This window comes from Xenia sp. Carnegie-2017, unplaced genomic scaffold (genome assembly GCF_021976095.1).
Source record: "Xenia sp. Carnegie-2017 unplaced genomic scaffold, XeniaSp_v1 HiC_scaffold_14, whole genome shotgun sequence".
Taxonomy (NCBI): domain Eukaryota; kingdom Metazoa; phylum Cnidaria; class Anthozoa; order Malacalcyonacea; family Xeniidae; genus Xenia; species Xenia sp. Carnegie-2017.
The window spans coordinates 7,530,890-7,547,098 of NW_025813447.1; the positions used below are offsets into that span (position 1 = coordinate 7,530,890).

The 16,209-nt window shown below is 36.6% G+C and overlaps 2 protein-coding genes across 8 annotated transcripts; both read left to right on the forward strand.

Annotated features, from left to right (window-relative positions):
- Nucleotides 1–305: 305 nt before the first annotated feature.
- On the forward strand, nt 306–15,830 carry LOC124435707 (contactin-6-like). 7 transcript variants are annotated; one of them, XM_046985672.1, is made up of 30 exons: nt 306–323; nt 761–969; nt 2,750–3,033; nt 4,285–4,557; nt 4,670–4,996; nt 5,086–5,182; nt 5,432–5,649; nt 5,852–5,990; nt 6,434–6,564; nt 6,928–7,203; nt 7,516–7,712; nt 7,877–7,958; nt 8,169–8,486; nt 8,772–8,842; nt 8,917–9,145; nt 9,377–9,552; nt 10,010–10,103; nt 10,276–10,593; nt 10,914–10,984; nt 11,059–11,287; nt 11,526–11,701; nt 12,216–12,309; nt 12,480–12,797; nt 13,193–13,263; nt 13,330–13,556; nt 13,808–13,983; nt 14,693–14,786; nt 14,964–15,281; nt 15,614–15,684; nt 15,751–15,830. In XM_046985672.1, the coding sequence occupies exons 3-25, from the start codon at nt 2,976–2,978 to the stop codon at nt 13,501–13,503; spliced, it is 4,137 nt and encodes a 1,378-aa protein (XP_046841628.1). In that variant the 5' UTR covers nt 306–323; nt 761–969; nt 2,750–2,975; the 3' UTR covers nt 13,504–13,556; nt 13,808–13,983; nt 14,693–14,786; nt 14,964–15,281; nt 15,614–15,684; nt 15,751–15,830. The 7 variants fall into 7 exon arrangements, with proteins under 7 accessions (XP_046841628.1, XP_046841627.1, XP_046841633.1 ...); XM_046985675.1 differs by lacking the exon at nt 306–323 and adding an exon at nt 1,963–2,117 and having other exon boundaries at nt 710–969; nt 2,728–3,033; XM_046985673.1 differs by lacking the exon at nt 306–323 and adding an exon at nt 1,963–2,117 and having other exon boundaries at nt 710–969.
- On the forward strand, nt 13,753–16,032 carry LOC124435182 (contactin-6-like). Its single transcript, XM_046985129.1, has 6 exons — nt 13,753–13,983; nt 14,401–14,415; nt 14,693–14,786; nt 14,964–15,281; nt 15,614–15,684; nt 15,751–16,032. The coding sequence occupies exons 1-6, from the start codon at nt 13,753–13,755 to the stop codon at nt 16,030–16,032; spliced, it is 1,011 nt and encodes a 336-aa protein (XP_046841085.1).
- The last annotated feature ends 177 nt before the right edge of the window (nt 16,033–16,209 follow it).

The following is a 16,209-nucleotide window of genomic DNA, read 5'->3' on the forward strand; positions in this document are numbered from 1 at the left end:
TTCCCAGAAACTAACGTGAACATGCTGAATCATACTATGCAATAACAATAACATAGTATGTTTCTCCCAATAAACAAACGTATCACTTTACAACGAAATAAAATAGTGTTGAAATAACGTCGTTGAACTTTTCATCCGCAAACATATCCAATTACAAATAACTTCAATTGTTTCGTTCATTGTAGGTAAGTCTATTATTTGAGGAAAATGTTGTCGTATTTTAAATATTATAGGAAAAAATAGCGAAACTGCATTGTGACATCCTTTTTTAATCGAGAGCAACGGCCTATTGGAGCCTACAAGCGTTCTGGTACACACCCAAGGTATTTACTGCTCTATATTCAATATAATTTAATAACAAAAACTATGCACACTATTACAATTATATGAGCAAAACACCAATTTTCACATTTGACAAACTGATAAAACTTCTTCAGCATTCTATTAATATTTTAATTTTAGGGTTTATTTAATAGAAAGACGTGTAAACACAAAATCACAAATCTTTCATGGTACAGCCAATTTCCATCTGCAATTCGTTATGTATATATAGCGATTGAGAGGTGAAAATTTTTCATAAAAATTAATATCTCTCATGGAAGCCTGCAAAATCAAGTGTCTGCCCTGTAGATGACGTTTTCAAAAATATGCAAATTTACCAAAAACGCCTTTTCATCGTATTCAAATGAGCGAATCGATACCAGACCGATATATTGTTTTGAAACATCTATAACAACGTTCTAATCATTTCTGTTCGAAGCTCAAGTCAGACGCATACGCCGTTTTAACGTGGCTAACACAAATAAGGTGCACAAAACAAGAGCTATGTGGAAGCTATAGACAGAAGCCATCTGCCAACCAACTATTTGTTCGTTTGTATCAACTTAATTATAAAGAGGGATTTTATTGCATCTTACCTGTGCATTGAAAAGATCCGACCACTCTCGGAAAGCAATTGGACACTAGAAGGTAAACGAAACTTGTTATCACTTAGGGAGAAAAAAATGCGCCGAAAAAAGCGATTCGGTGACACACTGCCCGCTCGGGTGACTTCGTGTGACATGAAGACATTTTTGAAGGAGAAATGCGAAATTAAATGACGCAAGACAGGTACAAGTGTTTAAAAAATTGCAACAAAACAAATAAAACAACAACGAGATCAAACAAATGGAAAATTTTCAACGTTTGAGGATTGCTTCGGTTGTCATGATCGCTACATCTTACAAAGCGTTGATTTGTGACGCCATACGGCAAATTAGCATTTTTCCATTTTTCAAACAGAAGGCGTATTTCAAGATGATTGTAAGTTCAACGCGCGGTTTTCGCATCTCTTTCTTTAACGAGGGCCTGTCATTTAGGATTTACATACATTCATAATACACTAAGCCAATTTCATCCCAGTGTTTACATTTTAAAATTACAAACCGTGTGATTAGTAAGTGTTCTTAAACAGACATTATCGCACGCAAACATAAGTTATTATGGGTTCAAGTGTTTGGTCGTATTTAAGGCAGAGACAGTTAGAACAACTCAGATATCGACCAAACTGGACAAGGGTTGGGTGCAGTTGTCTTACGTAGCTACGAAGTTAGCTTTACGCTGTACTGTGACGTATGTTTGTCACGTAATAAACTACGGAGCTAACCTAAACCTCAAATTTTACAAATGTTTGGTTCTCACAACACAATCGCATCGACACACATGTTCACACATCGACGTACAACCAGGTCATCCAGTGCCGATTCCTATTTTGATTAAAAAAGCATTAAGCCCCATTCGATGAGCAATTTTGTCCTTTCCGCGAGAAAAGTTTGTTCCAAGGAAGTCCAGAAGGATCGTTAAAAAAAACCATGACGAAACCAATCAAACGTAGCTTATTCTAGAAAATTCACTTCCTAACTGGTAAAATCAGCTGTAGGTTTTCAAAGAATTTAAACAATCTCCGTTTTTGGATAATCACAGCTCTAGGTTTTCAAAGAGTTGAAATATCTCGGTGTTTGGATAATCACAGCTCTAGGTTTTCAAAGAGTTGAAATATCTCGGTGTTTGGATAATCACTTTCTCTTCTCGTTTGAGCGTCACACTGTGACAAACCTTTTATTCGTGGCAGCAACATGGTGAGTGGACAATTTATTTCTAGTGTGTGGCAAAACTCGTAACTTTTGACACGCAAAACTAGCATCAAGCAATGACCCCACCCGACTTTGCGTTTAAAAAGTACACTTTATTTTAATTTAACGTCTGCCTGCCAATATACACTAATGGCACGTTTTTTCTTATCTCTTAATCACCGATTAATCATCCATTTCTATACGCAATACGTGAGGAATTTTATTCTTTTATTATTTATGGGAGTAATCATTGACTTAACGCCATGAACGACACCTTGAACATACTGATAGCAAGGTAACAGCACGATGACAGGCCCGCAACTTTGACAACTTAATGCGCGCAGTGTGTGCATATGAAAATTTCAAAACAAGCAAAACAATAATCGGGTTAATTCGAGTGTGACAGCGTTTTGAAATCATCAGTAGGTCGTGATGTTTTCGACGACTGTAAGGACATTAAAGCAAAGTTGTCTGTCTTGAAAAGTATGCTCTAAGCCGAGTTAAACAAAAAGAAAAGATCCTAAAAGTTACCTCTACTGAAATAACCTTGAAAAATATTGATATTTTGCTTCTCAAGCGCAGTATATTGAAACTAACCTAATATTAATAACGACAGGTCTGGGACACTCTTTCTTTAGGAAAAACGCTCGGAAGAACCACAACTAACAAGAATTGATGACAGCTGAGGAAGTCCTGCAGAAAAAACTCACCCACTAGAAGAAAAATACTGACGGGATATCCTTCTGATGTATGATACACCATCGCTAAAGACTGCTCAAATACCATAGTCAGTTGCTCTGTGGCTTATCTCTCAACAACGTTTGCTTATTCTATCGTCTTGAACTGAAAAATTCATTAACAAATATGAAATCACTGACTATTATTGTCACGGCTGTGTTGCTGTGTTACAAAATACACACCGGTAAGGAATAGTAGTACTGATATGTAGTCTGAAATCAAAGGATCATAAATATTAGGCCCCGTTTGCACTATACCGGATTGCTATTGAAGCAGGTTGAATATTCTTTTTATTAAAAGGTTGTGAAATTGTTCAACGTCAGAAACACAATTAATTAGAATAAATCTATCAGCTTAATAAGCTTTTACTCCGAACAGTTAACCTTTTAAAGCAAATGAAGATGTCGTGATGAGCGAATCCGGTATAGTGTAAACTCAGCCTTACAATATGGAAGGAATGCCACGAATATGTTACACACTTCACATATAGTGTGTATCACGTGTAATACGTGTCACATGTCAATGCCACGAATATGTAACAAACTTAACAAATAGTTTATATCATGTGTTACACTCGTCACATGTCAATGTTACGTATATGTTACATACTAAACAAGTAGAAAAACAACATAGGTTGACCACGTCAAAGTATGGCGAAAAAGCATAGAAATCAACAATATTAGTTTTACTGTTTTATTCACATTGAGTTTATGTACATCCTAACATATCACGGTGTTTTAGAGATGAAAATGTATGTTTTGTGATCAACAATATTAATTTTTTACTGTTTTATTCACATTGAGTTTATGTACATCCTAACATGTCACGGTGTTTTAGAGATGAAAATGTTATGTTTTGTGATCAACAATATTAATTTTTACTGTTTTATTCATATTGTGTTTATGTACATCCTAACATGTCACGGTGTTTCAGAAATGAAAATGTTATGTTTTGTGATCAACAATATTAATTTTTTACTGTTTTATTCACATTGAGCTTATGTACATCCTAACATGTCACGGTGTTTTAGAGATGAAAATGTTATGTTTTGTGATCAACAATATTAATTTTTTACTGTTTTATTCACATTGTGTTTATGTACATCCTAACATGTCACGGTGTTTCAGAAATGAAAATGTTATGTTTTGTGATCAACAATATTAATTTTTTACTGTTTTATTCACATTGAGTTTATGTACATCCTAACACGTCACGGTGTTTTAGAGATGAAAATGTTATGTTTTGTGATCAACAATATTAATTTTTACTGTTTTATTCACATTGAGTTTATGTACATCCTAACATGTCACGGTGTTTAAGAGATGAAAATGATATGTTTTGTGAAGATCTTTAATGATAAAATCGACATCGCGTTTTCTATCAATCCCTAAAAAATACTCGAACAAAGTTTTAACATTATTTATCTCTCATTTAGTCGAAAGTGAACCTCGTTTCACGAACGAACCAACGGATTATCGCGGTTTGATGAACAATTTCAGGGGCTTACGAAGCACGGTAGTGGGGGCAATAGATCCAAAGTATCAATGGTATCACAATGGAAGCAAAATCGACGTGATTACGATGGTGCCAGTAGGTTCCATATTATTACCCCTACAAAAATCAATAGCAATGCAAGGAGTATACCAGTTGTTCGTTACAGCACGAATAGGAAAGTTTTTTGGACGTGAAATTAAAGTGGAGTTCATGGGTACGTAAGAGAATGAATGACACTTGAATTTGACACGCATCTCAATGTCCGCCGTAAGCAAAATTTACGTTTTTTTCGATTCCTTTGCAAACTATGATATCATTCCTTGCAGTTGCTGGCAGCTTTTTCGACGACAACGATCAAACACTTAATGTTACTGTCGGACAACAACTAACAATAGATTGTCCACCTCATGGCTACACCAAGTACGCCATTTACAAATGGGGTGGCCTCACTGCTTTGGGGACATGGCTCTTTTCCGACGTCGAGAACGCATTGGTCATGGGAGATGGTAGATTGTTTTTTTCTCACGTCACCAAAGCTAATCTAGCATTCATTAAACAAAAGCATGGCATAAGATGCCTGGTCGAAGCTAACGAAGGCGGCTCAAGCTTTAACTTTCAAAAGTCTGGAGTTTTTAGATTCAAAACTACAGGAGGTAGGTATATATTTTTTCAAGTAAAAACCCAGGAGGTCACAATACATATAGTTAAAACAATATGCACAAACGATTTTTTGTTTTCCCAGAGAACATCACCTCGTTTGGTCCTGACGTTCAAAAAATCCCAAACCAAGAAGTTGCCCGGGGAGATACAGTAAAATTAAGATGTGTTGCCGCTGGATAGTAAGTTCGCAGTTCATCACTTTCTTTACTCGCTACGAAACTAAGCTACAATATTTCTAATGGAAAGGTACAACTAGTCCTCAATCGTGTCTGATCACCAAGTACCTCCAACATTATAACTAAGTTTTTCCCAGCCCAAATCCAAAAGCACGCCATATCTTCGTGCCAAATCACTTTCCTTTGACAATTGGTAGAATGGGCGGTCAGCAAAATTCAACTAATTTTAACGTCTCTTTTAAAATCATCCAGTCCAACTCCAAAGTATCGTTGGGAGAAGACGGATTTGCAGGGTAAAAAGAGCCAAGTGTTTCATCAAATTGACGGCGTCGATCTTTTGGAATACAACAGAGTATTGTTGATTGAAAACGTGAAGTCTCGCAACGCGGGAAATTACACGTGTCACGTGACCATTGACGAAAATAATATCAAGAGAACTGCGTCAGAAGAAACAAAAGTTGTCGTTAGAGGTACATGAGAAACTTGTTAACGGTTGAATTTCACATAGGATGAAACATAAGATACGCCTTTGAGGCACATTGGCATACACGTCTAAACGATGTTTTTTCCCAATAATCAAACAGTTCATTAATTTTGAAATGTATTTATGCCTTTAAATGCCTAAGTTAGACAACGTTTAAATGCTAAAATGACTTTAAAATTCTTTTGCAGAACCGCCTACGTTTGTCAAAACAATAGTCAGCAGTACGCCGAACATTTTTTCTCGGCATACTTGGAGTTGTTTGACCAAAGGTGATCCGGAGCCAACGCTCCAATGGTATGCCAATACAACCGCTATGAGCAATGTGAGGTAAGTAGGAACATCACTTGATAAAACATAACAACACAGGTGGCTTTTGAAGTTGACGTCTACGCCTAGAAATATACGCACGCAAGCTTTTTCCACGAAAAGCAAACCGAGAGAACACGTGATGTGACAAAACGTTGTTGGCTAGACGAATCTCCATTTATAATTTAAACATTACAAAGCACTGGAAATCAACTTTCACTTAATTACATGTAAATAGCAAGTGCACGCGAAAAATAACCCACGCGAGTTTTTGCAACGTGAATGTTTATGGTCAGTTTACTAGTAGTTTACATGATTTAGGGCAATGCAGTTAAAGCGGACATTGAACTAAGTCAACATAACCGTGTTTTTATCACGGGAATAAGTAGGTCATGTTCTTGAAAGCAAAACCATCTTTATATATCAATACAATCGACTATAACCTTCACGTATATCGTTTATAGCAACCGTTACACCATCGAAAACGGAACACTAACGATTCATAGTGTTGAACCCAGTGATAACGGAATGTATCAATGTGTTGCGAAGAATGCTTTTGGTTTTGCATATCAGACAGTGTCGCTTCAAGTTCAAGGTGGGGTACACATATGCCACAACCATTTGTCAACTGGTCACAACTACATATGCAGTGCAACGATAGATTTCACTTCCAATAAATTTTCCATTTTGTGTTTCCAGATAGTCTTTCCAATTTCAAGAATTTTTTTGAATTAAAACGAAACATAATGAATGCCTTTTATAATTGTTTCAAAATGATGTATATTGAGTAAACCGTTAATTCAGGCTTAGAGTTTTATTACCACCATTATTGATTCACCCTTGACAAAAGACGACATGCTCCTTTCTCACTCCGTATAACAACAGGTCATAGAAGATTTACAAAGTTAAATACAAAACAAAAACCGCAGTAAGCAAACCTTATTTGTCGTATTTTCAGTGAAGCCTCCAGATATCACATCAGATTTGAAAGCAAAGGATTTTACTGTGGGTGACACTGGTCAGATCTCGTGTATATCGGAAGCCATTCCGCGAGCAAAACATGATTGGTTTTTCAAAGGAGAAAAGTTGGAAATAAACAAAACGACAAAATATGATCTCAAAGATGATCAAGACTTGCTCGTGCATAATCTATCCCACAACGACAGCGGGATCTATGCTTGTATTGCGAGTAATATGTTTGGCAGTGTCAGTAAAGACAGGTTTATTAAAGTCGGTAAGTACTATGGTACACTAACCTTCATTCAACGATATTCATGTCAATATTACGCAATATCGTGTGAAGAGGTGCGTAATCAGACAAAAGGAACGCACAATGACTGCGCATGAGCATTTTGTTGCACAAAACGCAGCGACTGTTTTATCAAGACTAGATATAATTTTGATATACTTATTAGATCTTTCTGGCCTCAAATCATTGACATTGCAGTAGACCACTCACCTCGACGTTCGTATTGTTATATACGAGATATCTGGTCGATCATCTACATGCGTCACGGGTAAAATCACGATATTTTTTTTCTTACAGCGGAAATTGTTTTCATCAAGCGACCAGAAAACAAGACTGATGTGATGGATGGAGAAAGTTTCTCATTGCTTTGCGAAGCTGATTCCGACCCACCGTTGAACATTCGTTACAAATGGCTTTACAACGGAGCCGAAATGATGAAAAGCAATGCATTATGGGATCTAACGAACAAAAAGTTAACCATATCAAATGCGAAGGTCTGCTTTTCTTGTTGTCTAACTCGCAAGCCAAATTATCATGTGGATTGCCTTATGCTCTCACAGGATTAATGATTGAGTCAATGAAATGTGTTTTGATTAATGAGAAAAACTCACAGTTGAGTAATTTTAAAAGCTCCTCAACTGACTGCATGTTGTTTTAGAGCCATGACAGTGGCGTCTACACCTGCATTGCCTACAGCTCAAGCTCGGAGAAAAGATCTAGCGCAATTGTGATAGTCCACGGTAAGCAGAGAAATAGAAACAGTAAACGAGCAATTAAAAATACATCCACACGCGTTAACCTGAATTTCCTTTTGTAAAGGATAAGTCACAGAGAAGCAATCGCTGATTAATTAACAATAAAAAAGTACATTGTTCGATAGCGCATATTATCATATCAATGGAAACTTTGTATCACGCCTGGCAGTCTAAAAAACGCGCTTTATGCTACAGGACCGCCAGAAGCCCCGGAGAATCTACGACTTCACGGAACATGCACAAACTTCACTGCAAACCTCACATGGATCATTTCATACCGTAATCCATACAAGCCCTTGACGGGAATCCAATTGCAGTGGGGTATTATATCACATGACACGATTACATGGTACAACGCATCAGATCACGTGCAAGGCAACGCAGAAGGCCATATCTTGAAAGGACTGAAACCTTACGCAGAGATAGTATTCCGAGCGTTTGCCGAGAACGTAGACGGACTGAGCGAGTCAAGTAATGTCACTAAAGGACCAACGTGCAAAACTCCAGCTGAGAGTAAGTACAAATATTATATGAACTGTACAAATTAATGTGAATATCCTCCAAATCCTTTGCCATCTGAGAGTTTCAACAAAAACAAAGAGAAAGAGATTTCAATAATGCTCGTCGCTCAAAACAGTTGTCACGAAAATTACAATGAAAATTTCTACAGAAGGGACCCCTCACTTGATACCCAAAGCTTACAAATCATTACTACATTTTCACACATTAAACAGTAAAGATTTTAATTGCCTTCAAATCATGCTCATTGTATCCAACATTCGTTTTCTTCATTCACAGAGCCTTCGTTCTGTCCCATTATTGTGAATGGAAGCTCAACACGTCCTCATGACATTAGAGTAACATGGCAGGTAAGACAATGACATAGTGATATTATTTCCTCTAAAACCATAATGCCTAACGCAGGATAACTAAATTGCTTTAGGAAGTTCCAAAACTGCATCAAAACGGCCCGGGATTCGGTTATGTATTTCAATACAGAAAATCTGGTCTTCAAATATGGCAGCAAGAAGTTCTTCCAGTTGGCAGTGCCCCGGAGTTTACCATCAACAATACGGCTCCGTCAGAGTTGTGGGAATTTCGCGTACTAACTTACAATAGCGAAGGAACAAGTGGTGAATGTCCTACCACGCAGGCGCGATCGGGAGAGGACGGTAAATGACTTACTTGCATATTGAAACGAATACGTAACATAAGTTTGCAGCAAGACTTAGATTAAATTTGCTGAAATGTGTTTGATTACAAAAGAATAACATGACTAAGGAAATGAGTAAAGATGTAGTAGATAACGGATAAGAATGGTAAAGATAGGAAAAAAAGGGTAAAATGGTCAAGATGGACTTTATCTACAGTAACTTACCCAGTTCTTTATTTCATTTTTATAGCAATGATCATCTTCACAAAACGACCTCAGAACAAGACAGATGTGAAGAAAGGAGAAAGCTTCTCACTAGAATGTGAAGCTTACTCCAAGCCTGATCTACCTATGAAATATAAATGGTTTCACAATGGAAAAGACTTGGGAAAAAGCAATCAAACCTTAAATGTGACTTCATCTCAAGTGAGTAGAATTTCCAAAATATAAGAACATTGTAAAAATAACAAGACACAATATTTTAGCGATGTGGTGGGAAAAAGGAGAGAGCTTGTTCAAAATACCCAGCTTTGTTAGTCCAATACCATAAACACTGCTCAAACTTTTAATCCCATGACTAATTTTACTAATATTAGTACCAGTCATAGACAATGAACAAAAATATGAGCTATGAAAGAGCATCACCGTTCATTGGACTAATGTTGGATGACATTGAGCAATTCTTTAAACATAACAGAACAGGAAAATACATCTACAGGTTATCTGTCAAAAATTGAAAGTGCAATCCTCTTTTTTCAATGAAGGTTACGGGCGCGTAACTGCACATCGAAGATGTTATTTTGGAAATTGTGCTTCTCTCAATATTTGCTGTACAATATAAATTGGTAATACATCACGTGTATGTTGTATTTTCTTAATTCAGCTACAAGACAGCGGAGAATATAAATGTCGAGCGTTTGTCAAGACGAACATTTACAATACAGGAAAAACTTCAACGGCCCTCGTCATTGTAAACGGTAAGATCAATATCCTGTGATCTCGGTATTTTTTCTCTTATTCCGAAGAGGAAACAGTTCTCTTATTTCATCCTAATTTTATATACGTAAAAGTAGAGAAATTTGAGCTCTGTAAATTTTATCACCATTCCTGATTTTTTGAAGCCTCTGTCATCTTAACCTCATTTAACAGGTCCTCCAAATGCTCCACAAAATTTAAACATCAATGGAGGATGCCGAAACTTCACTGCTAATCTTACTTGGACGTTATATCTCCACCCTTATGACACTGTGGACAGAGTCTTCATCCAGTGGAGTGTGATGGAAAATATGACTATGTGGTACAATGTAACGGACAACATGACTGTAAGTGGAAACCTAGAAGGTCGTATCGTGAAGGGACTGAATCCTTACACAGACATAGTTTTTCGAGTGATTGCTGAGAACGTTTATGGATTGAGCGAGCCAAGTAATTACACAAAAGGACAAACGTGCAAAACCCCAGCTGACAGTAAGTACAAACAATATTTCAACTTTACTTATCTTAAATGTTAACACTCCATAAATCTTTTGCTAGCTGAGAGTTTCTACAAATATACGTAAACGAAAGACATTTTGAAAATGAACATTGTGCAAAACAATATTGTTAAATGCACAATACTTAAAATTGCATTTTCAATTCGAGTGTTAGAATCGCTTAGATTTTGGGCGAAATAAAAAATTTCCAAAACGTTTAATCCTCGCAAAATTTTCGCACACGAAGATTTAAGAGATTTTAACTGTCTTCAAATCATGCTCATTGTATCAAACACTCGTTTCCTTTATTCACAGAGCCTTCTTTCTGTCCAATTAATGTGAATGGAAGCTCAATACGTCCTCATGATATTAGAGTAACTTGGCAGGTAAGACAATTACATAGTGATATTATTTCGTCCAAAACCATAACGCCTAACGCAGGATAACTAAATTGCTTTAGGAAGTTCCAAAACTGCATCAAAGTGGCCCGGGATTCGGTTATGTATTTCAATACAGAAAATCTGGTCTTCAAATATGGCAGCAAGAAGTTCTTCCAGTTGGCAGTGCCCCGGAGTTTACCATCAACAATACGGCTCCGTCAGAGTTGTGGGAATTTCGCGTACTAACTTACAATAGCGAAGGAACAAGTGGTGAATGTCCTACGACGCAGGCGCAATCGGGAAAGGACGGTAAATGACTTACTTGCATATTGAAACGAATACGTAGCATAAGTTCGCAGCAAGACTTAGATTAAATTTGCTGAAATGTGTTTGATTACAAAAGAATAACATGACTAAGGAAATGAGTAAAGATGTAGTAGATAACGGATAAGAATGGTAAAGATAGGAAAAAAAGGGTAAAAATAGGTAAAGATGGACTTTATCTACAGTAACTTACTCCAGTTCTTTGCTATTTCATTTTTTATAGCAATGATCATCTTCACAAAACGACCTCAGAACAAGACAGATGTGAAGAAAGGAGAAAGCTTCTCACTAGAATGTGAAGCTTACTCCAAGCCAGATCTACCTATCCAATATAAATGGTTTCACAATGGAAAAGACTTGGGAAAAAGCAATCAAACATTAAATGTGACTTCATCTCAAGTAAGTAGAATATCCAAAATATAAGAACATTGTAAAAATAACGAGACACGATACTTTAATGATGTGGTGGGGAAAAGAGAGTAAGAGCTTTTTCAAAGTACCCAGCTTAGTTAGTCTAATACCATAGACACTGCACAAACTGTTTAATCCCATGACTAATTTTACTAACGTTAGTACCAGTCGCAGACAATTGAAATAAATATGTGCTATGAACGAGCATTACCGTTCATTTGATTACTGTTGGGTGACAATGAGTAGACATTGTTGTGTCAATTTGAGCAATTCTTTCAACATAACAGAAGAGGAAAATACACCTACAGGTTGTTTATGAACAATTGAAAGTGTGATTCTCTCTCTTCAATGAAGATTAGGGGCATATACTTAAGTGTGAGGATCCGAGAACGTGATTAAACATTGGAGATGTTATTTTAGAAATTATGCTTCTCTCAATAATTTATGCTGTACAATATAAATTGGTATTACATCACGAGTGTGTTGTATTTTCTTAATCCAGCTACAAGATAGCGGAGAATATAAATGTCGAGCGTTTGTCAAGACGAACATTTACAATACAGGAAAAACTTCAACGGCCCTCGTCATTGTAAACGGTAAGATTATTATCCAGTGGTCTCTGCATTTTTTCTTATTCAGATAAGGAGACAGTTCTCTTATTTCATCCTAATTTTATACATGTAAAAATATAAAAATATGAGCTCTGTAATTTTTATCACAATTCCTGGTTTTTTGCTAACCCTGTGATCTCAACCTCATATGACAGGTCCTCCAAATGCTCCACAAAATTTAAACAACAATGGAGGATGCCGAAACTTCACTGCTAATCTTACTTGGACATTATATCTCAACTCTTATCACACTGTGGACAGAGTCTTCATCCACTGGAGTGTGATGGAAAATATGACTATGTGGTACAATGTAACGGACAACATGACTGTAAGTGGAAACCTAGAAGGTCGTATCGTGAAGGGACTGAATCCTTACACAGACATAGTTTTTCGAGTGATTGTTGGGAACGTTTATGGATTGAGCGAGCCAAGTAATTACACAAAAGGACAAACGTGCAAAACGCCAGCTGACAGTAAGTACAAACAATATTTCAACTTTACCCATTTTAAAATCAAACAGCCCCAAAAATCCTTTGTTTGCGGAGAGTTTTAACAAGAATACAACGAAGAATATCACAGATGTGGACATTGAGCGAATTAACAATTGTGAAAAATACACGAAAATATATTTCATTCGATTCCAACCATCGTCATGTGAGAATGTCTATAAAATTTCATCGCTTGTTTGATACCAAAAGAGCCAGAATCGCTTTCTTCTTAAAAAACAATTTGCAAAAAATACTCTTGGAAAATTTATGAGATTAGCATTATTGAATTTGGGAGAGTTAAAAATTTACAGACGGTAAATCGTCACAGCATTGTACACATTAAACATCAAACTTGAAAGACTCGTTTTCTTCATTCACAGAGCCTTCGTTCTGTCCCATTGATGTTAAAGGAAGCTCAACGAATCCTCGCAACATCAGAGTAACTTGGAAGGTAAGACACTGATATCATTGCATCCAAAACCAAAGTGCCTAACGCAATATGTCTTAATTTGTTAAGGACGTCCCTAAACTGCTTCAAAACGGCCCAGGATTTGGTTATATATTTCAATACAGAAAACCTGGACGTCAAATGTGGCTGGAAAAAGTTTACCATTTGCAACGCCCCGGAGTTTACCATCAACAGCACTTCTGCGTTAGAGTTGTGGGAATTTCGCGTACTAACGTACAATAGCGAAGGTGGAAGTGGTGAATGTCCCACAGCGCAGGCGCGCTCGGAAAGTGACGGTACATGTAAAAGCAATATCGCAATACAAAACAACATTGATACGATTAGTTAAAGATAGAATTTTCTTCAAGAATTAAATAAGTAAAATGGGTTTGTTTGGGAGATGGAATAACATGGCCTAAGAAAATGAGTAAAGATGTAGTAAATAATGGATAAGAATTATAAAGATAAACAAAAGGGTAAAAATGGGTAAAGATGGACTTTATGAACAGTAAGTTACCCCAGTTTTTTGCTGCTTTATTCTTCATAGCAATAATCATCTTTACAACACGACCTCAGAACAAAACAGATGTGAAGAAAGGAGAAAGCTTCTCCCTAGAATGTGAAGCTTACTCCAAGCCAGATCTACCCATCAAATATAAATGGTTTCACAATGGAAAAGACTTGAGAAAAAGCAATCAAACATTAAATGTGACTTCATCTCAAGTGAGTAGAATCTCCAAAGTGAAAAACCCGAACTTGAAAACTTAAAGGCCGAATAATATAAAATGCTGCTGTGCGACGAGAAAGAAATATTGTTGTAAGGTCCCAATACCCTAGAAATTTTAATCCTATTACCAATTATGCCGATTTTGGTTACCATCAGAACGATTAACAAAAACATGTGCGCTGAAACAGTATTGCCATTCATTAGATAATAGTTTGATGATGTCGAGTTGATATTATTGAGTAGGTTTGAGCAAGTTTCAACATAAGGGCGAAAGGCAAAATGCAACTGTCAGTCAGAAATTGAAATTGCGGCACTCTTTTATCAATGATAGATTAAGGGGCACCTATGTACTTTTAAATGTCAAGATCTGATGACGCAATTTCCAATCAAAAAAAGTTGTTACATGTTTGTAGATGGAGATCATCCAGGTTAGTGGAGTTATCACAAGGACATTTGGTGCTGGTGTTGAATGACATTTTAAAAATATAAGCAGTAGTTATCTTCAATATCGAGAATTGACACCAACGCCAAACAGTCCAACTCAAAACTCCACTCTACTGGATGATGAGTGTATCTTCTACAAACATGTAAGATTCAAACCGATCACTTCAAAAGATGTTATTTTGAAAACGCGATTTCAATATTGTGGACGATACAAAGTAAATTTGCAATACGTCATATATATGTTGCATTTTCTTATTCTAGCTACAAGACAGCGGAGAATATAAATGTCGAGCGTTTGTCAAGACGAACATTTACAATACAGGAAAATCTTCAACGGCCCTCGTCATTGTAAACGGTAAGATTATTATCCAGTGATTTCCGCATTTTTCTCTTATTCAGATGAGGAAACAGTTTTCTTATTTCATCTTAGTCTTTTAAAAGTAATTGAAAGTTAAAAAATATGAGCTCTGTAATTTTCATCAACAAATTCCTGGTTTTTTGATAACTCTTTGATCTCAACCTCATATGACAGGTCCTCCAGATGCTCCACAAAATTTAAACATCAATGGAGGATGTCGAAACTTCACTGCTAATCTTACTTGGACATTATATCTCAACTCTTATCACACTGTGGACAGAGTCTTCATCCAGTGGAGTGTGATGGAAAATATGACTATGTGGTACAATGTAACGGACAACATGACTGTAAGTGGAAACCTAGAAGGTCGTATCGTGAAGGGACTGAATCCTTACACAGACATAGTTTTTCGAGTGATTGCTGAGAACGTTTATGGATTGAGCGAGCCAAGTAATTACACAAAAGGACAAACGTGCAAAACCCCAGCTGATAGTAAGTACTATAGATGTATGAACTGTACTGTACCTATCGCAAATTTATACACCCCCAAAAATTAACAATAATACAACGAAGGATATTACAAATACGGACATTGAGCAAAATAACAATTGTGACAAATACACGAAAATATATTTCATTCGATTCCAACCATCTTCAGGGGAGGATAACCATAAACATGATCGCTTGTTTGATACCAAAAGAGCGAGAACGGCTTTTTTCTTAAAAAATATTTTGCAAAAAATACTTTCGCAAAATTTATGAGAAATTTATCATAATTAAAAGGTTTAAACGCCTTCAAATCATGATCGTTCCTTCATTCACAGAGCCTTCCTTCTGTCCCATTGATGTTAAAGGAAGCTCAACGAATCCTCGCAACATCAGAGTAACTTGGAAGGTAAGACACTGATATCATTGCATCCAAAACCAAAGTGCCTAACGCAATATGTCTTAATTTGTTAAGGACGTCCCTAAACTGCTTCAAAACGGCCCAGGATTTGGTTATATATTTCAATACAGAAAACCTGGACGTCAAATGTGGCTGGAAAAAGTTTTACCATTTGGCAACGCCCCGGAGTTTACCATCAACAGCACTTCTGCGTTAGAGTTGTGGGAATTTCGCGTACTAACGTACAATAGCGAAGGTGGAAGTGGTGAATGTCCTACAGCGCAGGCGCGCTCGGAAAGTGACGGTACATGTAAAAGCAATATCGCAATACAAAACAACATTGATACGATTAGTTAAAGATAGAATTTTCTTCAAGAATTAAATAAGTAAAAATGGGTTTGTTTTGGGAGATGGAGTAACATGGCCTAAGAAAATGAGTAAAGATGTAGTAAATAATGGATAAGAATTATAAAGATAAACAAAAGGGTAAAAATGGGTAAAGATGGACTTTATGAACAGTAAGTTACTCCAGTT

Excerpts from the sequence above, each read along its gene's own strand:
- LOC124435707 (XM_046985672.1), top strand. The coding sequence starts at position 2,976 with ATGAAATCACTGACTATTATTGTCACGGCTGTGTTGCTGTGTTACAAA. Across the intron at positions 6,565-6,927 it reads AGTGTCGCTTCAAGTTCAAG|TGAAGCCTCCAGATATCACA; the intron begins GTGGGGTACACA and ends TCGTATTTTCAG. Across the intron at positions 8,487-8,771 it reads GTGCAAAACTCCAGCTGAGA|AGCCTTCGTTCTGTCCCATT; the intron begins GTAAGTACAAAT and ends CTTCATTCACAG.
- LOC124435182 (XM_046985129.1), top strand. The coding sequence starts at position 13,753 with ATGGACTTTATGAACAGTAAGTTACCCCAGTTTTTTGCTGCTTTATTC. Across the intron at positions 15,282-15,613 it reads GTGCAAAACCCCAGCTGATA|AGCCTTCCTTCTGTCCCATT; the intron begins GTAAGTACTATA and ends CTTCATTCACAG. Across the intron at positions 15,685-15,750 it reads ACATCAGAGTAACTTGGAAG|GACGTCCCTAAACTGCTTCA; the intron begins GTAAGACACTGA and ends TAATTTGTTAAG.